The sequence below is a fragment of the Taudactylus pleione genome, unplaced genomic scaffold (assembly GCF_031769625.1).
Source record: "Taudactylus pleione unplaced genomic scaffold, aTauple2 ptg000039l, whole genome shotgun sequence".
NCBI classification, from domain to species: Eukaryota; Metazoa; Chordata; class Amphibia; order Anura; family Myobatrachidae; genus Taudactylus; species Taudactylus pleione.
In genome coordinates, this window is record NW_028284441.1 from 10,441,807 (window position 1) to 10,467,913 (window position 26,107).

The 26,107-nt window shown below is 43.3% G+C and overlaps 1 protein-coding gene across 1 annotated transcript; it reads right to left on the reverse strand.

Moving 5' to 3' along the window:
- Positions 1 to 12,492: 12,492 nt before the first annotated feature.
- CYSLTR1 (cysteinyl leukotriene receptor 1) lies at positions 12,493 to 16,597 on the reverse strand. Its single transcript, XM_088452664.1, has 2 exons — positions 16,523 to 16,597; positions 12,493 to 13,576 (listed from the first exon to the last, which is right to left on the reverse strand). The coding sequence occupies exons 1-2, from the start codon at positions 16,541 to 16,543 to the stop codon at positions 12,536 to 12,538; spliced, it is 1,062 nt and encodes a 353-aa protein (XP_088308790.1). The 5' UTR covers positions 16,544 to 16,597; the 3' UTR covers positions 12,493 to 12,535.
- Between the last annotated feature and the right edge of the window lie 9,510 nt (positions 16,598 to 26,107).

The following is a 26,107-nucleotide window of genomic DNA, read 5'->3' on the forward strand; positions in this document are numbered from 1 at the left end:
AATGACCGTAAAAAAGGAAGCTGTTAGTGGGGAAGAATGGATAGTACAATGTGATACGTATTGTGCAAACAATGTCAATAATATGCTTTCACAGGATACTCCACAAGGGCGTAACCAGTCTATCACTGATTACTATCAGCAATGTAGACAGACGCATGAGGAATATGGGGCAAATTTGCAAAATGCAAGAGATGTGAGAATGTTTAAAAATCCATTCTTAAGCTGCTTAAAACCCTTAAAACAAGCTGCCCAGAGTATAGCACTATAACTCCCGAAGTGCTCATTACAATTCTAAGATACATCGAAGAGGATGAATCAGATAAGCAAAATAAGAAAAAAAGCACTCAATTGCAGACCATTTATGTTGTGCAATCCACAGGGAAATGCCAGCAGTTAGTACCATTTGGTCACAAATCTGGTGCATGCTTTAAAAAGCCAACAGCGCCACCTACTGCTGCTGCAACAGAATCTAATCTCAAAAGAAGCATAAGGTCCAGTACATGTATGAGAAAAAGATTGTGTTTTCACTGTATGCAAACAAGATACCTTAAAAGAGATTGTCTTCATCTCAGTGAACCCAGAGTGGAACACATAGACACCAATGCATAGGAAAACAGCCCCCAGAGTCCAATACTTCAAAACAAAATCAGTTCTAATGGCCCACAATGTACTGTACCTACTACAATAGAAGGCAAATACAACACCTCCGCTATAGTAGATTCTGGGGCCGCCAAAACTGTTGTACAGTCTAAATTAATCTCACCAGAACTTTTGACCTCCACTGTAGTCCCGGCCACTGGCCTGGATGGTCAAATATAGTATTTTCAAAAAATATAACCATTACAAGTTACTGTAAATGATGGTATAATATTAGAAACACAGTTTTTAGTCTCTGATGACTGCCCACTTAATCTGTTAGGGGCAGATCTATTGTCAGCATTAAATGCCATAGTAGAATACAGAGATGGGGAAGTGACTCTGACATCCAAGCCTGGAATGCTTGGAAGAATTGCATTTGATACAAGTAACACATTAACAATTCTCATTAATGTTGTTAAAATTGAAAGTCCATATCAAACTGAGATATTTGCTAAAGTCCCTGATACATTATGGGCAAAAAATAAAATGGATATAGGATTATTACCTATCCAGCATGTGGATATTAAGCTTAAACCACATGTACAGCCGGTCAAAATTAAACAATATCCTTTGAGACCCGACCAAGTAGCTGCTGTAACTCAACAGGTAAAAGATTACCTTAAGGCAGGGGTTCTTAGGGAATGCTGTTCCAGTTGGAATTTGCCTCTGTTCCCTATTGCAAAGAGAACCCCAAATCCAGATGGGTCCCCCTCATTTAGAATGATCCATGATCTAAGAGAGATTAACAAAAGGTTACAAGTGAATACACCTATTGTACCTAATCCACACACTTTGTTGAATGGTATACCGCCTACCTCACAGTTCTTTACTGTGATCGATCTAGCAAATGCATTTTCTCAATCCCAATAACAAAGGAAAGTCAATTGCTACTTGCTTTTACACATCAAGATAAGCAGTATGCATGGACCAGGTTGCCACAAGGTGGCGCTACAAGCCCTAGTAAATACACAGAAGCTATGTCGCTTGTATTAAAGGATTGGCTGCCTGCCAATGCCAATACAGTCATCATACAATATGTGGACAATCTGCTTTTATGTTCTGGTTCAGAGCAAGATTGTTTGCAGTATATGACACAATATCATTACTGATTTTTTTGCATGAGAAAAATTGCAAAGTATCTAAAGACAAATTACAGCTCAAACAGAAAAGGGTTGAGTTTGTATATCACACCAAGCCAAGCATCTTACAGAATAGAGGAAGAGTGTGATTCAAAAAGCTGGTGTCCCATGTACATACAAACAACTTAGAGCTTTTTTAGTTTTAATTACATATTGCCGAGAATGGATCCCTTGTGTATCCAGCAAATTTCTACTTTTATATGATGCACTCATTGACCTACACAGCAGGGTCCCCTTGAATTAACACCTGAACAAGTTGAAGTTTTTCATGTTCTAAAACAAGACATCATTAATGCACCCAGCATTAGCCTTACTTGATTACAGTGATTACAGTAAGCCATTTACACTGTTTTGCCATGAGTCTAACTCACATGCTCAGGGGTCCTTACACAGATACATGGACACAAGCAAAAGCCTTTGGCATATTACTCTTGTCAGCTAGATCCTGTTGTCAGAGCAACCGTCACTTGTATACGAGCAGTGGCAGCGGCAGCTCTCATGTTGGAAAAAAGTGCTGACATAGTGCTAGAACATCCCTTAACCCTTATGGTACCGCATGGGGTAACTGAGATTTTGAATCAGGCCCAAACTAAACACCTGTCTGCCGCTAGACTTACAAAATATGAAGTGGCATTATTAACACCAAGTAATATCACTCTCAAAAGATGCACTGTATTGAACCCTGCAACATTACTTCCTCAGGTATCAAGTGAAGGGAGAGGAGGTGGTACAAATGATAATGACAGTGATATTGACAGCATCAAGGGGAACACTGAAAATATGCAAACTTTTTATTTTCCTGATCCATGATTGTATTGAACTGATGAAGCAGGAATCATTGTTCTTATCTAACATTTCAGATATTGTTTTTGTAGATGCAGACCTTACTCTCTTTGTAGATGGGCCCAGATACTATGTACCGTAGATGGAGTTTCATACACAGGATATGCTTATTGAAGATAAAAGCGCACACTCGAGACACTACACCCGAGGCTGAGGGCAATAGACTGGTAGACCAGGCCTTACGTGCTGCTGCCATAAGTCACTACTCTCAAGGGCAGCCCACTTATGTTGTAGATCCCGCCCTCAAGATTCACTTAAGTACCCTCTTAAAGCTACAAGCACAAGCTCCAGAGGCTGACAAAAATGCATGGTCAAAGCTACAAGCTAAAGAGACAAATGGTGAGTGGGGAGAAGGTCAATGTTTGTGTTTACCAAAAGCACTTTACCCAGTTATGGCCCAAATAATACATGGTAAGGTGCACTTGGGGAAAGATACAATGGTGGCTATCACCAACTGGAATTGGATAGCTCTGGGTTTTGCACAGACAGCACAGGTCTTTGTAACAGGATGCCTAATATGTGCATTGAATAAATCCAGGTAAGGATGTCCCAACCCCGTTGAAAAGTACTCCTCAGACTCAGTATCCCTTCCAGAGGATACAAATTGACTTTATACAACTGCCCAAATGCTCGGGATATGAATATGTCCTCGTTTGTACTGATATCTTCTCTCTTATCTGCAGATATGGTGTACCAGAACCCATAGAAAGTGATAGAGGTACCCACTTCACAGGACAGGTATTTCAAGAGATGTTGAAAGACCTAGGTATAGTCTCCGCTTTTCACATTCCGTATAGGCCTCAAAGTAGTGGATACGTGGAACGTCTTAATGGGACTATAAAGTTAAAGATCCAAAAACTGATTGCAGAGACAGGTTTGACATGGGTACAATGTCTTCCCATGACCTTACACTCGGTGACACACTGCCCAAGAAAAAAGATAGGGCTAACTCCTTAGTACCCTGAATTTTGTTATTGCAGGATGGTTAAAACCACCCTGGTGGAAAGCTGTCAGGAATGCCTCTCGTAACAAAGAGACTACACAATTGGTTTGGGTGAATAACACACAAATATATGCCCTGGTATACAGAGGACCACTAGGCCAGATCATAGAGGAAACAAACTTTACCTTTACTACCACACTTCAACGTCGCAAAGGCACTATTAATACATATCCTACATTGACATGGGAAGGATCACAACAGTGGGAGAATTACCTTAACAATAGTGTCAATATTACAGATTGTGATGATGCACAAAATTTAACTGCACAAACCCAGAAGAAGTAAATGTACATTTGTCTGCCACTTGTGTACCAAGAGAAGCACAGTTACTTCTGTATTTGGCACTTGAGTTCACTTGGTTGGGGCAGTTGACACTTCCCCCTTCCCTCTATTTTGTTTGTGGTTATAAAGCATAAAAATTCCTACCTTTTGGAGGATCATATATAAATAACTGGTAATAAAAATAAATAAACCAACTTCTGATTTGCTGCCTGTCTGCGAGCTCTGATTGCCTCACGACTGGTGACGCTTTCTCTCCATGTCCACCTGCTGGTGCGCCAGCTGTAATCAGCGAGCGGATTGGCACCAAATTGACACCGCTGCCATCCGGGCCCCCCTTGGCGGCCCTGACTGAACTGGCCCACCTTGTGTGCGTGACTGGGTGCAGAGGGAGCGGTGGGCCACAGAGGTAGCTCGGGCATTATAGCTGCCGTACCCCTTGCACCCACGGTACTTAAGCCACTGTTTGCATGCATGTTAGCAAACAGTGGGGTCCTTTTTAGGATCAATGGAATGGGGTAAACAAATAAAGGCTGCAGGTGTACTTCAGGGTCCAGTGTTCAACCCGGGCAACATCATGTATCCCACCTCGTTGGCAATCACAGTTTCTCTTAGACAATATTACACAACACACATAGGTATTTAGCTTAATCTTTATTTTGTATTCAACAATCACAGAACTCTGACATTTACAAATATAGAATAACTTTATGAACAGTAAAAGCTGAAAGGTGTTTTATTAAAAAAAGATACTTTATTGTAAATAAGTTAGCTTCAAAGAATTCTATGATGTTGATTGTTACAAACTGATATATATATATATTAAAAAAATTCATTTATTTTGGGCAAAGGCAAGATATACCTAAGATTCTATTTAATACAATTGTGCATATACAGAATAATACAAATGTACTATAAAGTACTCTACAGTATTCATTCAGGCAACATTGTTCATTGGTCTAACTTGTGGTACACCACTCTGTGCTATTGGTTGCCACATTTGGGTCATTTGCACTATTGTATTAAATAAACCCTTTTTATGTTCAACTTTCTGTACATACCGTATGTACTAACAATATTGTGTAATTCCATATACATACTATGAATGGCGCTTTCAGTAATAGAAAATGTAGGTACACATAACAGCAAAGAAACACAGTACTCCAGCATATACATTTTACTGTAACTGTAATTTAAATAATTTAAATACTCTGCAGCTACTTCCCAAAGGAAATTCAGTTTAATGAAACCTCCTGACTACAGTTTGCGATTTTTGTGCGTGTGAAAAGCTGTGAAATGTCACATGCATGTAAATAAGAATGGCTATAACCATGTAATAATGGGTACTTTAAATATATATATTATATCAATAGTAAAATAACACATACAGGTAAGAGACAAAATATAATTTTGTGCAAATACTCCTTGGTGTCCCCCTCACCTGTACTACGGAGAATATTATATTCCTGTTTAGTAACTGATAAACGTCTTTATAAAGTCCTTATTTCTACTGTATCACTTCAGGAAAGTCTTCAAATTTTTTTTTTCTGAAATACTGCTTAATGTAGCTATTTTTATTTCTTAAATGAATCAGAAGAGGGAAGTGATATTGGGACTGTATTTTTACATGTCATTTAGGGGGTCCAAGACCAAGGTCATATAGCAGCGGTGAATCCAGGGGGGGGGTAATCAGTGCGATTGCCCCGTTCTCCATAGCACTTTAGATGACAGCGAAATCCCACTCCTCCCGGTGCCTCACCTCCTCTGCGGGGCCGAGCTCTAATCCGACTTCGTTTCCTCACTGACATGAGGAGGTGGAGCTGGCTTTGCCCGCCATGATTCAGCCACTAACATATAGCTGTCTACCAGCGCCGAAGCAGAGATCGGTACTGTCCTGGGCTAGCCCCACCCCTAATTTATTACATCATGATGCCACACAGAGAGACATCACGCTGGCACTAGGAGGTAGAGCACTGCCAGGAGCATCCTTAGGATGCTCTGAGCATTTCTTCGGGCCGCCGGGTGCATGCCTGCAGCATTCAAAGGTAGCTACTAACTGCAGACTGCCATTCCAGGCACTCTGAAAGCCAAATACAGGTGCCGCAGGGCAGCCACAGTGCTGCTCCAAGGGCCCTGGGCAATGGCACCACTCACCCACCCCTAATTACAGCGCTGTTGTCTACCAGGTTTTCCCAGAATTGGCTGATAAGCAATTGGGTCAAGCCCATTGCACAGCCATAATTTGAGCATGGGGCACTGTAATGTGGAATAATATGAACTGGGGCACTACAATGTGGCATAACATGAACTGGAGATACTATAGTTGGCATAATATGAACCGAGAGCAATTCAATGTGGCATATTTACTGGGGACACTGCGTGATATAATGTCAACTACCAGCACTACAATGTGACACATTGTGAACTGGGGGTATCTAGATCACTACTTTGGGTTATAAAATTACCTATGACACTAATAAGGGGTATTCCATGAACTAATGCACTTATAAGGGGTATAACATTAACTAGGATACTTCGTTGGGGAACAAAATGAACATCCGCTGCAGAGAAAGGTGTCTCCTAGAAGCACTAGGGTGGAGGCCAATTCAAAAATGTTGCTATGTGGCCTCAAAGTTCTGACTACACCCTTGATAAAAGTTACTATGAATGTTGCTTAAATGTCAAAGGGCCTGATTCAGAGCCACTCGTAAGCGGCAGCTCGTTCGCTCTGAGCGATGTTTGCCCAACAGCGCATGCATACGGATCGTTATACGCATGCGCGAACCAGTCAGTGCGGCCGAAATTCATATGCTCGCAAAATAGCGAATGCCTGCTAATTTGAGTGACAGAAAGAGGCGTATGTGGGTGGTAACAGGGGAAGGTGCTTGAAAACGGGGAGTGGAGATCCGATCGCAGGCGTGCTTAAAGGTCAAAACGGGCGCTTTATGGGTGTGCATATTTAAAACAGCAGCGTCATTGACCACGTCACTGGGTTATTTTATAGCTAGAACTGCTCGCAAAATTGTGGTAGCAAAAACCAACCACAAGAATAGCGAGCAGTTCATACGCTGGTCGATGTACTCGATTAATCTAATAAATAGCGGACATGACGTAGGATGCGAGCGGCCAGGGGGCGTAGTTTCCCAAAAAACGACCGCAAGTTTTGTACGCTCGTTCAGACCTAGAGGCGTGAACAGACCGCAAACAGCGAACGGTTCATTTGAATAGCCACCCCTATTTTCTGGACGAGCGAGCGCTAATTGCGTCCGGCTCTGAATCAGGCCCAAAGTCTTTATACTGTATATACAATCTTTCTCACATTGCAACTGTAAGATTGAATACACACAGACTTTGCGTTCAGATGACCCTACAGATTCTGTAGATATATAAGAAAAATGGCTTTGCCTAAATTTGATTTGGCCTACATGCAAGACAAAATGTTTGCATGCAATATTTCTGTTTAGTAGGCTTTTGGATATGTTGCAGGGGTGGGGGTGGTGGATTTGGTCTATATAGTAATGGGATGTAAACATTTGTAATTTGTATATAAATTGACTAATTTCCATTGGATTATATTTGGACATACCAATACCTTTGTAGCCACACAACACAACTTTAGCCCGTTTGCTGAAAATTGGCCCTAGTGTCACTGTAGCCAGCATTGCTTGTAATAAATATCATTGTGGAATGCTGATTTTTTTCCAAGCGTCAAACATTTTCAGTGTTATGAATGGAGTGTGCTCTTTTAGTTTCTAAAAATCCATTTAACTTGGTGCTTTATATTAAAACATTGTATCTGAACAACTAAAATGTGCAGATATGCATAGTGCACTTAAGGGCCTATTTATCATTACTTCATTATTATTATTTCCTTATATCACCAAAAACAAAATGAAGTGTATTACCTCACCAAGACAAAAAGTGTCTTATAACCACTTTTCAGGACAATAAAAAAATAAATAAAAAGCAGATTTATTGCAAGTGAGCAATATTCTGCTGTCCCTGCAATACTGACCTGGAATGGGAAAAGCTATTTATCCAGCGCCAGGCTAGTCTTCATCATTGTGCCCATACAAGAGCTGAAACAAAAGAAGCTACAAAAAAAATTTAAATATGGCAAATAAAGCATTTTAGTATAAAAAAAAACCCACCAGACAAAACACACACAAATAGAATTATATATAAACTGCAACTGATACATAACGTTGTTGTTTTTTTTTAGCAACAATTTTAAAAATAAATGTAAAAAAATATTTTGTTCTAATAATACCATTCACAGATGGGTTAGGTAAAACCAAGGGGAGTCTATCATATTTAGAGCTGGTGAACTAACTGTGTAACTCGCTATGACTGTGTTCTCGATGGCAATAGACCCATTAGTAGGGATGAGCAAAACTGAGATATTTAATCAGTGGAGAATAAAAAGTATGTTTTTGTTTTTCTGGCAAAAAAATCTTTTCACCTTTTAATAAAATCAGCCCCTGAGCTTATAAAGGATATTTATTAGATGACTTTATTAAAGGGTTTAGAAAAATATTCTTTTTTTTTTTGATAATAATGGAAAATACACATTTCAAAGCATATATTACCAGTATCAACTTATATTAATCAAATGTAATTTCATAATGTAAATGACTTATGGTAAAAGCAAATTTGTAGATAAGTAGGAAGGAACATAGGACCTGATTCAGAGCCGCTCGTAAGCGGCCGCTTGTTCGTTCGGAGCGATGTTTTCCCAACTGCGCATGCGTACGGATCGTAATACGCATGCGCGAACCAGTCAGTGTGTCCGAAAATCGTTTGTTCGCTAAATAGCGAATGCCTGCTAATATGAGTGACAGGAGGAGGCGTATGTGGTTGGTAACAGGGGAAGGTGCTTGAAAACGGGGAGTGGAGATCCGAACGCAGGCGTGCTTAAAGGTCAAAACGGGCGTTTTATGGGTGTGCATAATTAAACAGCAGCGTCATTGACCACGTCACTGGGTTATTTTATAGTCAGAACTGCTCGCAAGATTGTGGTAGGATAAACCAACCACAAGAATAGCGAGCAGTTCATACGCTGGTCGATGTACTCGATTAATCTAATAAATAGCAGACATGAGGTAGGATGCGAGCGGCCAGGGGGCGTAGTTATCCAAAAAACGACCGCAAGTTTTGTTCGCTCGTCCAGACATAGAGGCGTGAACAGACCGCAAAGAGCGAACAGTTCATTTGAATAGCCACCCCCTTTTCATGAACGACCGTCCGCAAATTGCGTCCGGCTCTGAATCAGGCCCATTGTGCTTGCTAGAAGCTGGAATGTCATTGTGAAACCTCAAGTGTGAGGATCTAGGGTGCTTTGAAAATATGGAGATGTAAACAGTACAAAGAAGATTTAATAAAGCTTAAGGCTCATACACACTAGATGATTAATTGAAAGATATGGACGATAACAATAACCTTATCGTTCATAGATTTCAATATCGTCCAGTGTGTATGCACAATATCGTTAACGATACGCGCTCTTGTGGATCGTTAACGATGTCTTTCATCGCCTGAACTTGCAGGACAACCTGACAATATCAGCAGGCACTGCAAGTTCTGGTATGTGGGCATGTGGCAGGTGACGTCACTGAACGATATCGTTCAGTTTGTATGCTCAATGTCGTTCCTGACATTGATCAACAGTTCAAGGCCAAACACTTACCGATATCGCTCATGGAGCATATCGTTAAATGTGTATGAGCCATAAGAGAGAGATAAAAATGTGAGAGATAAAACTCCAACCAATCAGTTCCTGCGTGTAATGTGATAGTTAAGGGGGGTATCCACTAGACGACTAAGTTGAACGATAACGGTACAATCATTCGATAATAGTTCGATAATCGTTTGAACTTCATTTGAAAATCATTTGAAAATTTGGTCTTTTAGACATCTATCATCGTGCAAACATGCTGGTCAACCTGACGATATCGTCAGGTTCAGCATGTTTGCAGATGATTGATTGTGCCTGCACTGAACGACATATCTATGTAGTGAACGACTGAACGATAACGATATCGTTATCGTTCAGTCTTTTCACTGTCGGGTAGTGGATACCCGCCTTTAGAAGCTGATTGGCTGGTGCTTTATCTCTCACAATTTTATCTCTCTCCAAGTGGCATGGGCTGAGATCTTTTCTAAAAGTCATTTGTCATAATTACCCCAAAACACCAGTTCATTATTATGTTTTATGTTGTCATATAAATATTTCAAAGAGAACACACATCACAAATTACACTGGCAAATTGCAGTTAGATCATATCAAACATCTAACATTCTTAGACTGGGTAATAAAAATTTCATACACAAATTACTTATACTATACTATATAAATAGTCCTTAGAGAACCTCATCAGATCATGTACTGCACATAGGGCCTGATTCTGAGTTGGGAATAAAGCAAGAAAGAACAAGTAACTGTGGACCTTGGTAAAACCGGGTTCCGGATTATAGACAGACAGTAATTAGTTAGACAATGTCTAGATAGACACCAGATGTTAGACAGTTAATAGTTAGAAAAGGATAAAAGTTCAACACAGACAAAAGTCAGACACACTAAAGTTAGACATTTAAAAAGTTCGACAGGTACAAAAGATTGACAGGGTCAAAAGTTCGACATGAAAAAGATCGACACAAAAACGGTCGACACATTTTTATTTTACTTTTTAGGATATGGGTAGGTTTAGGGTTAGGCACTTACTGGACGGTTAGGGTTAGGCACTTACCCAGATGGTTAGGGTAGAGAAGGGTTAGGGTTAGGATTAGGGCTAAAAGACTAACAAAAATAATTGTCGACCATTTTTGTGTCAAACTTTTGACCCTGTCGACCTTTTGTACCTGTCAAACTTTTTACATGTCTAACTTTAATGTGTCTGACTTTTTTCCCTGTCTAACTATTGACTGTCTAGCGCATCTGGTGTCTATCTAGACATTGTCTAATTACTGTCTATCTCTTATACCACACCCGGTAAAACCAGGCTGTACTGCAGGTGGGGCAGATGTAACATGTGCAGAGAGGTTTAGATTTGGGAGGGGTGTGTCCAAACTCAGATCTACATTGCTAGGAAAAGTTATCCAGCATTTATGGGCTACATGCAACAGCAGCCAGTATGTACCCTGCATGCCAGATAATGTATGTATTTACACCCCTTGCACTGCAACATGGTTTGTCCAGAAACAAAGTTACTTGCTTTTTCTTGCTTTATTCCCATCTCATGGCCTGATTCAGAGATGGACGCTATAGCACAGCCGCTGTGTCTTTGTACACAGAGGCTGTGCTAAAATATGCAAAAGTCGCAGGAGGTGTCTTGTGTAAAAAAACTTGCACTGCCGGCTCCTGTGTTCCGCTGTTGGGTGCGAAGGTGCAGCTTCGGATCAACTGTGTGACCATCGCACATCTGAGAAACCCTCAGGTTGCTTAGAATGTCTAGTGAAATCACACTGCCGGGGCAAGTGAAGCTGCGTCCAAGGATGCAGCCACTGGCTTCAGCACGCCCACAAAATGGGGCTGACACCCCCCTACATGTTTTCTGGAACGCTCCCATCGCCGCCCCCCAGATGTTAGCAGCCTGTCAATCATGCGCAGATCTGCAGACATCGGAGCTGTACGGAAATATCGAATGTACATAAATCTTGGAATCAGGCCCATAATCCCTTGCGGAGCACTGGTGAGCTGTACACAACATCTTACTGATTTCAATGGACTCAGATACTTCTAAATCTAGGCCTGTCAGGAGTTATTAGTTTTCTTTTGAAAACTAATATTGATCCAGAAATCTGCGTCAATACCCTCATTCTTGCATATATAATCACTCATGTTTGCTGCACAACCTGATACTATTAATACTAATGACCTCATCATTAATCTAGACCCCCAAAACAAGTATGGAGCATCTGGTACTCCAGACGGAGTGGTTGTAACTTATCCTGAGATTGTAAAATATAACAGTGCATTTCCTTATATATGGCAGCTACAAAATAGCATATTATTTAGCATATTTGTCCTAAAATGAACATATACAGAAATGTACAACAACAATAATCTATTTTCACCATAGTTTTGCCAAAGTTCATTCTTTGCATTGTCTCTAAAGCATGTAACACATTACAGTAATTTGCTGCTACTTTCTACTTAAATGCTTGCAATGGGAACAAGAAAGGTGCTAGTGCCACATTTTACATTTGAAGAATGCATTCAAAAACTTCCCACGTAAGAGGTTTCTGGTAAACCCAGTTCTTCAGCTCCGTGGCTCAGTACCATGTATTTAGGCCTCTACTCATGAAACAAACCCTATACAGTAGTCGCTTACTTGCTTAAATGCCAGTGGACTTAATATCAACTGGTGCCACAGCATAGAAACAGTTCAATAAGGACCAAAGATCCCTCTCTGATATTCTATAAAAAATCAGTTCCTTGAGCATGTTGCCCTGGTACAGTAAGAAATGCTTTGAAAACCAAGTCAATAGGTTAAATCTATCACAAATGGTTCCGGTCTTGTCATTAATTTGCTTGTTTAGCTTTGAGAGCTTGCTCAGTAACCTTATTTCTCCACCCTTGTATAGAAATAATTCTCATCCTGGACATGTCTAAGTGTAGCATTGATGCATCAACCTAACTTTCATCGCTGTCCTGTTTCTCCAGGGCAGGGAACACTTCAGACTTCTCGTGTAAGCTTTCCGACTTTTTCCTTTTATTGTCCTGGAAGATACTTGTCACTGACTGTTTTCGAAAGGTAGAAAGTCTCCTTCGAAAGTTTTCCCCTGAGAAGAAGTAGAGCATGGGGTCAAAGCAGCAGTTAGAGGCTGCAAGGGCCAACGTGATCACAACCTTCTTCTGCTCCCATACTTGAGCGCTACAATCACTGTTACTCCTTACTGCATTAAGGTGTACTGTCCGCTGGATGTGATAGGGCATGAAACTTAGAAAGAACACGGACATTACAATGATGATCATCCGGATTGCTTTCCTCCTGGAAGCCTGCTGTTTCTTTAGAGAGTTTTTCAGCAATGTCCTTATAATCATAGTATAGCAAACCAATATGATGAGGAATGGGAAGATGAAGCCAATGGTCAGGGAGATATAGTTGAGAATGAGTACCATTTGCTTATTTGTTTTGAAAGGAGGAGGCTCGAAGCACTTTGTCGTATTTTGATACGTGTACGAACCTGACATTAGGAAAGGGGAACTTGTTACAGTGACAAACAGCCATATTCCAGCACAAACCCATTTGGCTCTCTTTACGGTGACAAATTTTATATTTTTCACTGGGAAGACTATTGCCAGGAAGCGTGAGAAGCTCATAGCTGTCAGGAGGAAAATGCTGCAGTAGAGGTTGACGTAAAAGACATAGGAGCTGATTCTGCACAAGAAGTCACCAAACAACCACTGTCCTTTCCTGACGTAGTAGACTACCCGCAGGGGGAGGGTGCAGATGAAGAGCAGATCGGAGGTGGCTAGGTTGAGCATGTAGATATGGAAAGCTGTTCTCGTGCTGTAGGTTTTTAGGAGAACAAACAAAGCAAAACTGTTCCCTACAAGCCCAAAGAGGGTAAACATGGAGTATGCCGTAGAGTAAACTTGGTTACGGAATTCATCAATACTGCAACTTGATGTATTCGACATGACTTCTTCCAAAGGGGATAAAGATGAAATCTAAAAACAAATAAACAAAGGAGTTGTATATAAATATATAGTGACAAAAACACTGGTAAGGCTGTCATGTGGAGATATATATGCCCCAGGTGTAGACAGAAGCTGATGAGCAGCCTTGTTTTCCAGATCACCTGTGACAGGTCCTTTCACTCTGAGAGAGGGAATCATTTTGTTTAGTTAGAGCCAGACAGGCCAGGATTTACTTTTATGTTATATTTTTTTTTTGCTTCTAATAAAACTAGCTGCAGAAACATATGCTACATTTTATTATTTTATTTTATTAACAGTTTCTTATATAGTGCAGCATATTCCGTTGCACTTTACAATTGGAAACAACATTCATTGAACAAAATTGGGTAGTAACAGATAGATAGGTGTCATTTAGCATTTTCCAATATATCTACATTACCCGCTTTGTGAATAGCCTTAATGTAGGAAGAACACAAATGTAATATAATAGGGCATATTAAAGATAAAGATGAAAGATGGCTCTTGCTGCTGAAGCTTTGTGTACAGAAATGAAAGCAGCCCTACAATTCTCATACAATTATTACAGCTCTTGCATACACTATAACGAGATCACACTATCACTCTGCAGAGTATATATATATATATATTTACATATATATACTCTGCTATATTTATAAATAATATACTTTAATCCACAGCACTCAACCATCTGAGGTGCCTTTGGAATGTGACCACACCATTTACATAAAACAAAATCATACAAACTCGCCACTGACATTTCAGATTGTAATTCATTTAAATTCAGGGAATGTTAGTTTCAAAATATTACAATTATTTGTCCAGCTGACCAATCACGTCACGGTTTCCCCATCTGGTTAGTCCATACACTGACATACAAAATATGAGCATTGCTCTGCCACGACTGGCTCCAGCTATCACACTGATTTTAAATGCAAATTATGTTTCTGCTATGACTATGGGTCCTGGCTTAAAAGACAGAACCACATCCAGGCATATCAGTTAAGGAGCACCAGGACCCAAAGGTGGCAGAGCAATGCTCATATTTTTGAAGGTCAATGTAGGAACTGACCAGATGGTAAGACCGTGACGTGGTTGGTCAGCTGGACAAATTATTCCAATATTATGAAATTAACATTACCTGAATAAAAATGAATTACAGTTTGAAATGTAAGCGATTGTCGAGCTTGTATGATAGTACCAACCAATCAGTCTGTAAAATGACAGAGGGGCCTATTCATGATCACTAAAATAACTTTTTTAATGACATTTTCCTTAATTAACGTTATTTTAGTATTCACGAAGAGACTTAACACAGGAGAGATCACTGATATCTCCTGGTTAACTCCCCCTGCGTTATTTTCCACACTCCCCATACATTAGTACATTAGTATGGGTATATGGAAATTATGCTATTCATCAAATTCCGAAAATTATGTATTTTCGGAATTTGATGGAGTTATTATCTGCCACATTTAGATGGCGTAAGGCTGCAGAAGCGGCATATACTTTCCTGGTTTCAGCTGGACAGGTCTTCATCCAGCTCACTCCGCGCTCTGTCCTCTGGCTCCACAGTGTATTCTCCCTGCGGCTGCTGCTGCTTACGACGGGCAGCGTCTCCCCTCTGTGTTTTCCTCAGTGACACTTGTAAGTGCTTTTTCAATTAACTGTTTATTTAGTATAACCAGTTAAATAAAGAAGCACTTACAAGTGCCACTGGAGAACACACAGAGGGGAGATACTTTCCATCTGCAGCAACATGCAGTGTCGGGCAGAACATAGAAAAGCATTTTGCCTCCTCTGCCCAGCTCCTGCCGCAGTATCCATCCCCCGGGGCACAGCTTTAAACTGCACCCTGCTACAGAGCACAGAGCTGCGGCTGACGGGGAGACGCTGTGTCTGCACCGGCTGCGGCTCCGTGCTGTGTAACAGGTGCAGTTTAAAGCATGGAGCCCCTACCGGTGCAGACCCAGCATCTCCCCGCCGGCCGCGTCCATATCACTGACTTACCCCACATAAGTAACAGCCGGGCAGGGGGGGTTAGTTGGTCTGTGGCTGCTACCTGCCAGCCTGGCGGTGGCTGCAGTATTGTATATAACAGCAGGGCAGACCTGACTGGGAAGGGAAAGGAGGGAAGGGGTACCTGCTACCTGGCATTCTGTAGGTATAAAAAATATAGGCCTGATTCAGACCCACTCGCAAGCGGCTGTCCGCTCGCAAGTGGGTCGATGTTGTGCACTGAGCATGCGCACGACGGCGGGAGCTCCGTCGTGCGCATGCGCCAGACGCGACGAGCGAAGGACTTTCCTTCGCTCGTTGTGTCTGATCAAAGGGGGCGTGCTGTCGATGTTGATTGACAGCACGCCCCCTTTGGTGGATGTGCCGGGGGCGTGCCTCCCTGACGGGGCGTTCCCAAGGGAACGCCTACCGTCAGAAGCCGGCCCACTGACATCACTAGTGATGTCAGTGGGAGTGATTTTGGCTCTGATAGAGCCAAAATCACTCCGGGCCTTGCGGTTGAAAAACTCAACCGCAGGCTCGCAGTGGCGATGGTCGCGATGGTCAAGACCATCGCGGCCATCAAACTGCACGCTCGTATAGGCTGTGGGTGGTGACCCACAGCTATACGAGCGTCCAGGAGGACGCTCCATAATTATGGAGGGCGGCCCTCATTCAGAGCGTGCGCTCTGCTCAGAGCGTACGGCTCTGAATGAGGGCCATAGTCTGGAGGAGAACATGAGGGAACCTGGTGATGATCTGGTCCTCAAAAAGCCTGATTGTTAGAAGTGAATAAAACAGAGGCAGCTCCTTTTCTTAATCACCTGCTCCTCATTATCGCTATTTACAGAATGTATGAAGTGGATAACATAGCTTTTTACTTAAATCTTCTACAATGAGAAATCATCTTATACATGTTTTGGGGATGTTGGGTTTGCCAATAAATGGACAGTTGTGTACCTGAGTGGTCATGTGTAACATCTGACTTCCTAATGCGGGTGCTCAGTCTGTGCCAGCTGACAGGTCCAATGAGGCTTCCTCTGTTTCTGGCAGTGCTGTAATATGCTTCCACTCTACACAGGTGATCCTAAAATATCAAGGAAACAAAGCATACATATTTTTTTTCCTTACAAATCTGTACACGAGAGAGGAAATATATAACAACTGTTTCTTACTTACAACACAGGCATTCTTAAAAAATGAGCAAAGCTAACCCCCGCCACCTGTGAAGTGGCAAGGGATCTTACTGCACATAGCAGGGTAGGCAACATTTAATATCCCTGGTACAATGTGAGTGTAGCTACGATGCGATTAACATGCTAAATTTAGGAAAAAGGAGAAGAGTCCGGGAATCTCTACCCGTTGCAGAGCGTCTTAATCACGCCATCTGTCTCACGCCACACAGCACAAAAAGGATTGGTTCTCATATTATTAGGCAGGTTATGAATATATTAAATGTAATGTGGTATTTCATGAAATGTAAAGCTGGCCATACACTGAATGTTAATGGCTCCAAGCAACCAACTTAAAAACTGGTTGGAACGATTAGCATTCATTGTATGAGAACAAACGGCTACTGGCCAAATCCAAAAGGTAAAAATGCAAAAAAAAGGTTATTACTTTCCAACGTGTTTGGTTTCACCAACTTCCAACCAGGAGATATCATTCAAATCGTTCAAATGTATGGAAAACAGAAACTAAGCAATACCGATGTCACATGAAAATGTTTAAAAAATACCCCTTTTAACACAGCCATGTTTTATTACCTTCTTGAAGCCTTTAGCTCCTAATATAATTAACATTTTAAAAAAATCCTTTAAAAAAAAAAAAAAAACATGACTGGACTCCATGGAGTCCCATGAACTAATGAAAAAAGTCTGCCCACTACTTCTGCCTACACTTTAACATGGTCATAGTTGGGAAACAGGGGAAATGGGAAGTAGATCATGCACAGGAATAGTAATTGTGATATATATGATGTGTTATAACCAACTGTAAATTATTCTTGGTTCATATCTATATCAATAATAAAGTTTTGGTGGTGCTCCCAGGGATCAATATAATCGATATATTGGAAAAGTATTGCTCTTGCAGAATACTCTTCCAATACTTTAACATGGTCACCTGAGGTCGGGACCATGGGAATGCACCATATTAAGTATAAGGAAATAGTTCCAGCCATACTATTTCCTTTAAATCAGGTTATTCTGTGAAGTCCATTCGCACGTTTGTTTTTTTTAACTCCAGTATAGATTAACAGAGAAAGACTACAAGGTGGTAATAAAACATGTCTGTGTTAAGAGGGGTTTCTAGATGTCAATAATAATAATAAATATTATTATTTTTTAATATTAATCTTGTATCTGTTTTTTATTTGCATATTTCCTTGGCCCAAGATACATGTCAGGGTGACTGGGCAAGATGGCACTTGTGGTTCTCCAAGTGCCAGCATGCCCAGGCAGCCATTTTTTGTACCATGCTATTCTGGTACCTGTAGTGTACGAAAGACAAAGGGCCTGATTCAGACCCACTCGCGAGCGGCTGTCCGCTCGCAAGTGGGTCGATGTTATGGACTGAGCATGCGCACGACGGAGGGAGCTCCGTCGTGCGCATGCGCCAGACGCGACAAGCGAAGGAAAGTCCTTTGCTCGTTGTGTCAGATCAAAGGGGGCGTGCTGTCAATGTTGATTGACAGCACGCCCCCTTTGGTGGGCGTGCCGGGGGCGTGCCTCCCTGACGGGGGCGTTCCCATGGGAACGCCTCCCGTCAGAAGCCGGCCCACTGACATCACTAGTGATGTCAGTGGGAGTGATTTTGGCTCTGATAGAGCCAAAATCACTCCGGAGCTTGCGGTTGAAAACCTCAACCGCAGGCTCCGGCTCGCAAATTCGATGGTCGCGATGGTCTCGACCATCGCGGCCATCACAAAGCACGCTCGTATAGCCTGTGGGTGGTGACCCACAGCTATACGAGCGTCCAGGAGGACGCTCCATGAAAATGGAGCCCGGCCCTCATTCAGAGCGTGCACTCTGCTCAGAGCGTACGGCTCTGAATGAGGGCCAAAGTGCTTAAAATATATTATTATGTTTACCATTCATTACCTCCTAGGGCTGGTTATACTCAGGAGGGGGACCCGCATGCATTTTTGACAGCTCAACCCCCGCATGAAAGCAAGCCCTGGTGCTGACTGGTCTGGGGTGGCTGGAACCATGAAGGGAAACCCTCACACTGCGGGTCTCTCTTCTATGGTTCTATCAGTCCAGGCTGGCAAAGCCTAGTGCTGGTTACCCTAAAATTAGGAGGGTTAGTTTTTCCCCTGATTTTGGGGTAACCAGCACTAAGCTTTTTCTGGGGGGTGGATATTCACACATATTTTTCAATTATTTATTTTGTTTTTACATCCAGGTGGTGGAGCTAGCTTCTTTACAAGCTCCTGCTGTTCAGCCCTTTCTTTTTAGGGTGTGGTATAAAAGATCGACAGTGTAAAGGTCGACAGTCAATATGTTGACACCAAATGGTCGACAAGCAGTAGGCTGACAGGGACAGCCGGTCAACAGATACAAAAGGTCGACTGACAAAACGTTGACAGTGCAGAAGGTGGACGGGTTTAAAAAGTCGACAGGCTCAAATGTTTGATACACATATGGTCGACACAAAAATGGTTGACACATTATTTTTATTTAACCCTAATCCTGAGCCTCCCCTTAGTGCCTAACCCTAACCCTCCCCCTGGTGCCTAACCCTAACCCTCCCCCTAGTGCCTAACCATAAACATCCTCTCCGACAGCCTAACATTTGCCCTCCCTAACATCAACCCTAGCCTTTAAAATATTGAAACCTAAAAAAATCATGTGTAGACCATTTTTTGGGGTCGACCACTTGAACCTGTCAACCTTCTGCGCTGTCAACCTTTTGTACCTATCCAACTTTTGTCCCTATCAACCTAATGCATGTTGATCATCTGGTGTCGACCTTTACATTGTCGATCTTCTATCCGGAGACATGCAGTCAGGAAGCAGACGGTCGAAATGCCGACAGCCGGCTTCCCAACTGTCTAATCCCGGCGTGGTACTAATGATAGGTGTCTAAATTCCGACGCCTGTCATTAGACCTACGCCGGCAGCCCGACGCCTGGCATTGCGATCGAAGGTATGCTGGGCACCGGGCGCGGACAGCCATGAGGGGGGGGCAGTTAGGTTTTAGGGTTCCCGGGGGGAGTAAGCTGGGCGCCGGGCGCGGACAGCCATGAGGGGGGGGGGCGGTTAGGTTTTAGGGTTCCCGGGGGGAGTTAGGGTTAGGCACCCCCCCCGGGAGAGTTAGGTTTAGGCTAGGGGAAGGGGGGGTTAGGGTTAGGCACCCCCGAGGGGAGGTCAGGGTTAGGCACCATCCCGGGAGACTTAGGATTAGGCTGCGGGGAAGGGGGGGTTAGGTTTCGGCACTTAGAGAATGGTTAGGGTTAGGCACTTGGGGGGGGGTTAGGGTTAGGCACCCCTAAAGGAGGGTTAGGGTTAGGGAGTAGGGTTAGCGATAGTTACCCAAATTAACGATGCGGCCGGCAGTATTACATTCTGATTCCTATCCGGATACCTTCTATTATTTACAGTCAAATGATAATATGATGAGTGTATGAGGAGAAAGTATTTGTGACAAATGACCTCTAGACAGAATGTGACGGGAACGTTGGTAGTGTATTGAGTCCAACTTCTTGATAATTTAGTTGGTCAGAAAAACATTCAGTTGGTTGATCTGAGGAGAAGTTGGAAGTGTACAGCTAGAGTGAAGTCCATCCCACGGAGTCCAGTGTTTGCATTAGTATTACAGATCCCCTGCAAGATGTGTAAGAGCTGTGTAATCATTTATCTACGCAGAAATGTGATCTGTAACACCTAGATATCACATGAATAACCCCCCCCCTTGTGTAAGGTGTACAGAGTATTGTAAACATGTTATACTTTTCTAATGCAGCTCAAACATGGACATAGGGCATGCTAATCCCATCGCTGCTGTGATCCCGTATGCAGCTGCTGTGAGAAATCGCCCACCTGTGGCTTTGCTAATCCAAGCATCTGCATACAAAAATGAAGCATTACTCACAGATCCTTCACTTAACTGTCTTCTGAGTAACCTCATGGTCACGCAGGATGGCCACTGGAACTGAGGCGCTGGAGCCATTTGTATTGCGTACTTGATCACAGATGCAGGCTGTGACACACCCCAAAAATGATCATGATATTTCTGTGTTTTTGCCGCCATTCCCCGGTACCTCCCCCAAATGCTCCCTGCCTGTCAATCACACTGCGAGTAAAAAGTTGCTGTGAGCAACTGGGGTAATGTACCTTGACGCATGTGAAGTGGGACTTAGATGCACGTGCAGTTAACCGATAATTTTTGAACTGCACAAATATCGGCTTTGCGCACATCTCTGAATCAGGCCCATACAATGCGCACAAATGGTTCGGATCTGTCTGAATTGCAATAACTATGTTGTGATGAGACCGGGGCTTTCCTGTTCCATTCAGTCTTAAATATGATTTACTCACCAGGGTCATAAAACTACACATCTAAACAACTGTACTGGTGACAGAGTTTTTATCTGCCAGTTTTACAGCTGTTTCCCCGACACTGAATATCTGTATTTTACACTTACCCCACATACCTAACATTGACCTATATTACATAGATATTATTATACATTTATACATAGTTGCTCACCCTCCTGCATCTTTCAGGAGACTCTCATTTCACACTCTATTTTCCCCCTCAACTCAGCCTGATGGGGGACCGCCAAGAAGTTTCTGGCATAGGAAGTTGAATTTAACTGCAGTCACTATGACTGCTGTCATTGCTCAGGAGACCCTGCTGTTGACTCTCAGCAACCCCATTGTTGGTCCCCCATTAGAAGAGAACACAGAATGCCTTGCTCCTGTGTATCAGCAGAGTGTATGCTGTGTGTATGCTGCAGTGATTTACAGCCTCTACTGCTGCTAGTAAACAGAGAATTTCCTCACTGTGAACACACAAAAAGGACAATACAACAAAAAGTTTTAAAATCCATTTTTTACCAAGAGATGATAATTAAAGTAGGTCAGTAATTTCTTATCATATGTCATAAAGCCACGGTATTTATGCGAAATGTAGGTTAAAAAGTAGTTGAACAATATATATCTAAAATAAAACTTGAAAAAAATGGCTACCTCGATAGACATGATCTAAAGGTAAATATGTTTTATACAGCTGTTTAATACAGTAGCTTGTGGTGGACTAAAAACAGTCTGTTTAAATCAATGCTATCAGGATACCAAACACAATTCCTCAAAGTAGTTCATATACTTTATGTATGTTCAGTATTACAGATATTCAATTTCTTGGATTTGAGTAAGTGGTGTTTACATAGAGTATCAGGTGTCTGTAATGATTTTGAGGATACTACAAAGGTATGGAAAACAGCCCAGCCAATAAATATGGGTGTAGTAGGTATTACCGCCAACAGCGGCAGCCCGGCAAGGGTGAAGATGCCGATTGTCCCTAAAGTAAGTATCGCTAACCTAATTCTACCCCCTAACCCTCCCTTAGTGGTGCCTAACCCTAATCCCCCCTCTAAGTGCCTAACCCTAACCTCCCCCCTAAGTGCCTAACCCTAATCCCCCCTCTAAGTGCCTAAACCTAATCCCCCCTTCCCCTAGCCTACACCTAAGTCCCCCGGGGGGGTGCCTAACCCTAACCTCCCTCCGGGGGTGCCTAACTCTAACCCCCTCTTCCCCTAGCCTAAACCTAACCCTCATGGGGGGGGGGTGCCTAACCCTAAGTCCCCCCGGGAGCCCTAAACCTAACCCTCCCCCCCCTGTGGGCTATCCGCGCCCGGCGCCCGTCTTACCTTCATTCGGTATGCTGGGCGTCAGTCTTCCGGCGTATGGTTAATGACAGGCGTCGAGTTTTCGACACCTGTCATTAGTACCACGCCGGGATTAGAGAGTCTGGAAGCCGGTGGTCGGCATTTAGACCGTCGGCTTCCAGACTAAATCCCAATAAATATAAGTAGGGCCTACAAGTTGCAGGCAGTTTAGCGATCACAATGAAATAACATCTAATACACCAAAAAATATACTTAGCAACATATTCTTATTCCAAGCAATAAATACATGGTTAGGGTTGAACTCACACAAGGTCAAATTGCATTTGGAATTTATTGCATATGCATCACATTTATCATTGATATTGTGCTGAGTGAGAAGAAAATAAACATCACAGCAAATAGTTACAAACAAGAAAACGAGTATTGCAGGCAGCAAATTTAGTATCAATACTTATTAAATTTCCCAAACTACCTGACCTAATTCAGAAATGTACTCTAACCAGATGGCTACCGTACATCTCCGGTGGTTTAGGGTCTGCATGTGCAGAACAGTTCATGCAATCCCGGTCGCAGACTCCCTTAAGTCGCAGCTAGCCACTGTTCCTTGAAACGGGGGCATCGCCCCTATTTTCTGGGAGGGACAAGGCCAGGGTCTGCTTCAGTGGATGCAGATATCCTGGCCTCGCAGCTGCCAGGACCCAGCCAGGCTGTGGTAAGCTTCAGCTACCGCAGCCGGGCCAAAGGAGTTACCATCATGACCATTAGTCTTGATTGTTGTGATGTTGATCCCAGGCTGTGGCCTCGGTTGCAGCGCTGGGGTCGCAGAGGCAGCAAGGAGGTATCTGTTTCCTACAGACACCTCCTGCTGTATTTGTATTTGTGATGGATGGAATTGCACATCCTCTTGTGTGCGGCATTGCAATTCCGTCCATCTCTGAATCAGGCCATATATTGCTACTAATGTTATATAGAAATATCTCACAACAAGCATTTAAACATAGATACGCCCATATGTGAAGCTAGACATGCCCTTTGGGTGGAGCCAGCATAGGCAAACGCAGGGGGGGTTTCCGTCTGCCTGGAAACCCCCCTCCCCAACACACACCATGACCACAATAGAAATAGTAATATAATAGAATGTTACTAGCGCTGCATGTTCTTCTCAGTATCACAAATGAAATGATTAGCACCACCCGTGGATCTTTTAAACTGTGTCAGCTAGTAATAAATATACCTGTGCACCAACTAGGACATTTGGAAAACATGCACTGTTAGAGGTGCACTGCTATAGACCACCAATAGGGTTAATTATTAATACTGTATAATAATACACTATCCAGTACATAAGGAGACCAATATGTACATATATATGTCCAGGGCAGCGCCAGATTCTTCTGCCGCTCCCCCAGACTCCAGGACTTTTTCCATTGCTCTGGAATTGTGGCCACATCTAAAATAAAAACATTTAACTCAGTCAGGATGACCTTACTGCCGCATCTAGTGGCTTACTGTATATGTCGGAATTATAACATACACTGCACTTTGTATCATGCATAGTATAGCTGATTCAGTGCTAATTATGCCCTCTTCATGAACTGTCCACACTCACTCTGAAGGCACACATCCACTAGCAGACCTAAAAACGACAGCACGATTACGACATTGTAATCGTGCTGTCGTTTCACAGTCTGTGCTGTGTCTACATTGAATGAGGAGTCATTCAATGTAGGCACGTCAACCATCCCCAATGCTCTGGAATGATGCCCACATCTGAAGAAAAACATTCTGCTCAGACAGGATGGACCTACTGCCGCATCTAATGGCTTAGGGCTCTATTTATTAACATTATTTTTACTAAAATAAAGTGAAAAAGGGTGTTTTCACACCCTGTTCACATTATTTTAGTTTCACCTGTAGTTATTACAGGGCAATTGGAGTAGAATTAGTAAAATTCTACTCCAACCCCCAGTATCACTTATTTTTAGTAAAGCAGATCGCATTTCCCATAATTGTAATGGGAAATGTGATCCGACCTAAGTTACTAAAAATAAATTGTAAAAAAATACCGGGGGAAGCCCTGTGATAATAATGCCACCTGGAGGTGGCGTTATCCAGGGTCTCCCCCGGTTACCGGGCTCCCACTCTGCTCTAACGGGGAGAGCAGAGGCGGGAGCCGGTACCAGTAATCAGCTATGTGGTCTAAGCAGACCGCAAGCTGATTGCTGTAAAAAAAAGAAAAAAAAAATTAAAAATTTTTTTTTTACTTACCTTATTCCAGGGACCGGTGATCGGGCCTCCGGTGATGGCTCCTCTCCAGTCAGCTGGTCTCCCATAGTACACTGGGGCCCGGTCATCAGGTGATCGGGTCCCAGTGCAGTATGGGAGATCAGGAGTGCAGTATGGGAGATCACCTGATCGGGGAGCCCGGAGAAGATCACCGGAGGCCAGGAGGATGCAGGTAAGTGTAATGAAGGGAGGGGGGGTCGCGGGGGGGGAATGGGGGTCGCGGGGGTCCACGATCGCGGGGGCGGGGCGTAGCGCCGGGGTGCTGGGCTTAGCGTCGGTGGGGGGTAGTAGTGGTGGTTGGTCGGCGCATGCGCGGGCTCTTAGTCGCTGTATTTTTTCCGAAAATACCGCGACTAGAGTGCGGATGGGATCCGCAGGGGGAGGGCTTTATCGCAAGCTCTGTCCCTGCAAGGGATTTATAGTAAATCCCTGTGATATTGCCTGAATTCGCAATGCAAATTCACTCGGTAATATCACACTACAATCCGCATTTAATATGCGGATTGTAGTAAATAGAGCCCTTAGTGTGATCGCTGGTCCTGTATATGCTGGAATTATGCAACACAATATACTTTTTATGTAACATATTAAAGCTGGATAAGTACTAATTATGGCCTCTTCATGGACTGGCCACACTCACTCTAAAATCAAGCATTTGGAAACCCCCCTCTAGAAATCCTGCGTTTGCCACTGGCCAGGGGTCTATTAAGAGAGGAGGGGGTGCATGTGCATTCCCTGTCCATGGTCCCCTCCTCTCTCCCCGGCGGCCGCCAGCAGGCTGCAGGCTGACCGCCGGTAGCCGCAGCATCAGTAGACTCTGGGCACTAGTCTGTGCCAGAGTCTACTGCGCATGTGCAGGTCGGCGGGGAAATGACACAGCCACCATTTTCCTGGCGGTTTCCTCATTGCACATGTGTAAAACGAGGGGAAAATGACCGCGGCAGCCATTTACCGGCATTTTCTGCAGGGCTGAGAGACCCGACGCGGGGCCTCGGAAAGATAAGTATTAGAAAATATGGGTGCAGGGAGTGCGGTGTGGGCCCCCCTGGACCCATTATAGAGACGCCCCTGGGCGGAGCACAACACACCCCCTCTGCGTTCACTCTCCCGATTCGGCCCGGAGCCTCCAGAAAATCGCCCCCCCCCCTGCAAATCCCACACAAAATCCTGCAATGGGAGGAGGGTAGCGATGATGCGATTCGTGCTGAATCGCGTCATCATGACCCCATCCCCTGCTTCACAATGCCGTAATCTCTGCATTGTGTAGCGTGGGCGGAGCCAGAATGAAGCGATCGTGTGGTCACACCCATGCTCCACCCCTAATGCCGGGTAATATCTCCGGCCATTGCCACGCTCCCCCGCTAAGCCAAGCTGGCTGCTCCCTCCTGAAGGGGGCAGCCAGAATG

What these genes read in the sequence shown, in the direction of transcription:
- CYSLTR1 (XM_088452664.1), bottom strand. Translation starts at nt 16,543, where the DNA reads ATGTTACACATGACCACTCAG. An exon ending in TGTTACACATGACCACTCAG is followed by an intron (nt 13,577 to 16,522) that starts GTACACAACTGT and finishes ATTTGTTTTTAG; the next exon opens with ATTTCATCTTTATCCCCTTT.